Below are 4,702 nucleotides of genomic sequence, written 5' to 3' on the forward strand. Positions count from 1 at the left end.
TACTGTGAATACGAGTAGATTTAGGCCTTAACACATACCATTGCTGTGCCTCGTTACCAACTGTTATCACACAATAACCCTGCTTATAAACTTCAAAACATCGACCACCATATTCATGTTTTAAAATGAACCCCAGTTTCAGTGAAAACAAAATCTTAACACATCATACGTTTGCAACCAAACAATAATTTTTATTAGGGGCTTTGGGAAAACAAATCTAATTATATTATTTCTTGTGGCAAGGTAATTATTTATTAAATAAATCAAAAATTTGTATTCTTTTTTGTCTCAACACTTTTTATTTTTCACCAGTCCAACGTTTCGGCCATTTTAGCCATCCTCAAGGACATCTTCAATTATAATTTCTTCCTCACATTAATTTAAAAATACTTTTGCAGGCTATTCTGCCCAGGTCATTTCCTTTATTATAAGTTAAAAGCCTATTTTTTTAATAATTTAAAATCATAAATATTTAACTCTTCTTATACAATATAACAAACTATTTATCGTAGTGAGATTGTTGTGGATAATCTTGTATAAGAAGAGTTAAATAGTTATGATTTTAAATTATAAAAAAAATAGGCTTTTAACTTATAATAAAGGAAATGACCTGGGCAGAATAGCCTGCAAAAGTATTTTTAAATTAATGTGAGGAAGAAATTATAATTGAAGATTTCCTTGAGGATGGCTAAAATGGCCGAAACGTTGGACTGGTGAAAAATAAAAAGTGTTGAGACAAAAAAGGATACAAATTTTTGATTTATTTAATAAAAATCTAATATTACTTCTTAGGTTTAATAAATTTAACCATTTATGTCTAAAATCTTTCAGGTGAAGTTGTATATAAAGAAACAATAAAAATCCTTGAGGATATTAAAATTTATTAAAAATAACCGTATTGAAATATATTAATTTATTCTAATGAAATTTTAGCAAGGTAAAACAGTTTGTTTTTTTAATTCTCTTCAAAATATTGCTAAAATGAACTTAGAATGCTCAGAGGAATTGAGATCATGATCGCATAATAATCATTTTCTTTAATGAATATAATCAATTTAAACCAATCAATAGCATATGTTACCGCTCATATCATCCATTGAGGTATAGCGTAGCACAATGTCCCAGTATCTTATATATTGTATGTTATATATTTTTTCTTTTATTGTTTTAATTTTTATAAAAAGACCTTAATGTTCCCTATTTAACCGATCTAGCCCGACCAGATATCTCTCCTTCCATTATAAACTCTCTAACCACTCAAACCCCTAGTTTCTAATCTTGCATCCTCTTCCATTCCTGACAATCCTCCGAGGCACCTGAAAAGAAGATGGCCACGAAAACAGCTAATGTAAAATGTCATTAGAGTACAGAGTCATAGGGTAGTTCCTCTACACGCCTGTAGAACTCCAATTTAACTTAGATCAGATTTACTAAATGTATTATAATGTACAGTTGTAAATACCAATAAATAAATATTAAAAAAAAAAATTCTAAAAGCTTTCTGAAAATTTACAAATATTTTCGCAAACTTGTTTCCAGTCAGAGGAAATATTTCTCTTTTCCTAAAATTACAAATTCTTTTATTACTTATATTTAGACAATGGTTCATTCTTTTGAAAAATTTCATCCTTAAAATGCTCAACATTGCAGTTCAGAAAAATGAATATTTAGTTGAGTATTAAAACAATAGATGGAAATTATTGTTTATTCTTGTGTGAATGTTTACTGCATATTTCCGGTAAAGATATAATATGGTAATTAATGGAAACTAAAAACGTTTATCAGGCAGCTAGTCACAATTGCTGCAATTATTGGTATTTTCGTTTAAAATGAGCAGACTGAGTAAATCTTTTCTCTAAATACATTCCTAAGAAGAATACATCGAATTCCACTCTTAAAATTTATATTAAGATATAAATATTATATATATTAAATATAAATATAATATATATTAAGATATATATTATTTATATATGCTGTGAACAAGCAACGTTTTTAGGGGCGTCAAACTTTTGATTGGTTAGTTGCTCGTAGTTCTTGTTTGGTTCGGTATTTTGGTTTTGGATGTTTTTAAAACTATAATAAAGTTATGGATGAAAATAACAATGCAAGTAATAGATTAAAGGATAAAGTAAAGGAAAAAATCTAGGAAATCCGCTAGAATCTCCTCTGCAATTGATATATAACATGGATTTTTAATTAGGCTGCTCACAATCGTATACTTATAAGAGGAGTCACTAGGCGCCATTACTGAAGTGGCTAGTATTACCCTCTGATGCTTATGCGTTAGTGATAGATTATGCCCCAGGATAGGGGTAATTACTACGAGGTTGAGGAAACAAATGAAAGAGGATGTCCGCAGGGTAAGGTCCTAGATCCGAACCAGTGAATGCTGGTTCGACGAGTTGCTGCGGGAGCTAGAGGACAGGGGGTACCTTGCCAATGCAAACGTCAAAGACCTAGCATTCATCGTGGCCAAGAACAGCAGAGCCAGATTGAAGATGGAAGCAAAAAGGTGTTCCGGTCTCATGGGAGGGTGATGTATGAGGATGAAGTTGAGAATGGTCGCAGCTAAGCCTCAGGCCATAATAATAAGAAGTTCCACAGATCGGGTGCATTCAATCGCCCTAGACATCCAAGGAGAGAAGGCTGGACCGGGTGAGGATAAGAAAACGATTTTATGCACGTAGTGTCGCACGTGCTGGCCGAAGCGATGTCCCTGGATCTCATTCTTAAGGATGGTGTAGTTAAACACGAAGTGAAGAGGCAGGAGCTGACAATACTACCGGAGGGACTCCGAGAGAGGATTTGTGAGACTCCAAACCTATGTAACAAGATCTGAGGCAGGATTCTAATGAAGAATGGAATGGACGGTGGTTGGCGAGCCAGAAGAGGAAGTTCTTCCCCAACGTCCAATCAAAACTGAGACCTAGTTGATTCCTCCAAGATTATTGGATCCCAAAGTTTTGAGCAGAACATCGACTCCCGTTGCCTTACGTGTGGAGTTTCTGAAACTGCAGAGCACGCATTGTTGGAGCACGCCGTGGAAGGACATCGTGCCACGATATCGAGGAAATTCAGGATATTCGCCCTCTTCAATTCGGGCTTTCCTAGTCCAATGGAAGAAGAGAATTATCCCTTCGTTGTTCGTTGAGGAGGGCTTGACTGGAATCGGCGAGCCAATAGGAGAGGATAAAGCCAAAGAACCAGACACAGACTGAGACCAGCAGGGCTTGGAGGACCAGGACCAGGCTGCGTCTTGGAGGAGGAGGCACCCGGACGGTTGTGGACAACTAGACTGGACGGATGCAGAAGGGTAACGTGGGGCAACACGGGCTTAAACTTTAAAAGGCGCTTAACCGAGTTATGGGCTGCACAGGGGTATCAAAATTGTACCCTTTTAAAATTAAATTATCCCTCTCTAGTAGCGCATTAACCCACTGCTGCAAAAAAAAAAAAAAAAAAAGGAGATGAAAAAACAAGTGATCTTTGATTTGGGGCCATAAACCAACACTCAAAGCGTCGATCATAAAGGCATATTTGTACCATCCTATCCAAATAACCCATCTACACGCTTGCGCATGCGCGAATTTACCATTGTTTGACAAACGTGTAGTGGCACCTTTAAAATATGAAATCAAAACATAAAAAGGGTAATCTCTTCCAGAAAAAAATAATATAAATAGCTAGTTTAATTGATTGACTGATTGAAGTGAATATTTAAAATTTATGATTGTTTATTATTGTATATGTAAGCAGAGACAATATAATGTCTTGTGAGTGACAAAGTGTAGTACAAAGTGAGACTTGTACCATTGACCTTTGGGGGTGAAGGTCATGCATAATGAGTCATAGAAGATATATGTAAAGAATTGATTACATGTGAAACAACAATATGAGAATACACCACCATAGATTGCTTCAATTAAAATTAATTCAGTGGAGAGAGAACGTTGTTGGCTGTAGCAAAAGACCTTGGGACCTTCCCATACAATAAAAAGTTGGAGCAGATCTTTGAGGCGGTAGTGTTCTTCCGCCATGGTTACTGTACATTTGGCCTTCTTAGTGTTTTCTATTGGTGGTGTACTTTCTGCATTGCGTGAGTGTATTTCGTAATATTGAGAAAAGGAATAAGGATGTAATCCCTGTTTGATGTACAAAAATGTTTTAATCTGTTAAATTTATAAGTGCTACTTTCCAAGGTATCAGAATGAATAATACTTTCAATGTGAATTCAGTAAATAAGGAAAAGGTGGTTAGGAATACGGTCAGTGAATAACACAAATAAATAAAATCCTATTTATTAGTGCCAACTTTCGTCATAAAATTTCAAGCCTTCATCAGGGCTAAAAACCAATACAAAATAACAACCATAATAATAAAATAATATTTAGAATGATCGGAATATAACTAGCATTATAGATCCAGAAATATTGTCGAAAGTCGTGTACAGACTAAGTATTGTAGGAAGATAAAGGCTATATGAGAAAATGATATTAAAATACAGGAAGGGGAAACAAAAAACAATAAAGTACGTATGAAAATCTAATTAGTAAATATATTTGCAAACTGAAAATTATTTAAAATAAGTAGAAATAAAAATTATATGTAGGTAATCAAATTCGAGTATTAAAGAAATGAAATATAAAGCTACATAATCCAAAAAGAATAAAAAAATATGAATATTTTAATTTTAAAATAA

At 34.0% G+C, this 4,702-nt stretch overlaps 1 protein-coding gene across 1 annotated transcript in view; it reads left to right on the top strand.

Annotated features, from left to right (window-relative positions):
* Window positions 1-4,020: 4,020 nt before the first annotated feature.
* Window positions 4,021-4,702, top strand: part of LOC106686495 (protein takeout) — a gene marked incomplete in the record, with an annotated part of 11,072 nt that continues 10,390 nt past the window's right edge. Inside the window, 1 exon segment of the mRNA XM_067048173.1 lies at window positions 4,021-4,099. Coding sequence (XP_066904274.1) covers window positions 4,039-4,099 — 61 coding nt within the window.

This window comes from Halyomorpha halys, unplaced genomic scaffold, assembly GCF_000696795.3.
Source record: "Halyomorpha halys isolate HHAL.00 unplaced genomic scaffold, Hhal_1.1 Scaffold831.1, whole genome shotgun sequence".
NCBI classification, from domain to species: domain Eukaryota; kingdom Metazoa; phylum Arthropoda; class Insecta; order Hemiptera; family Pentatomidae; genus Halyomorpha; species Halyomorpha halys.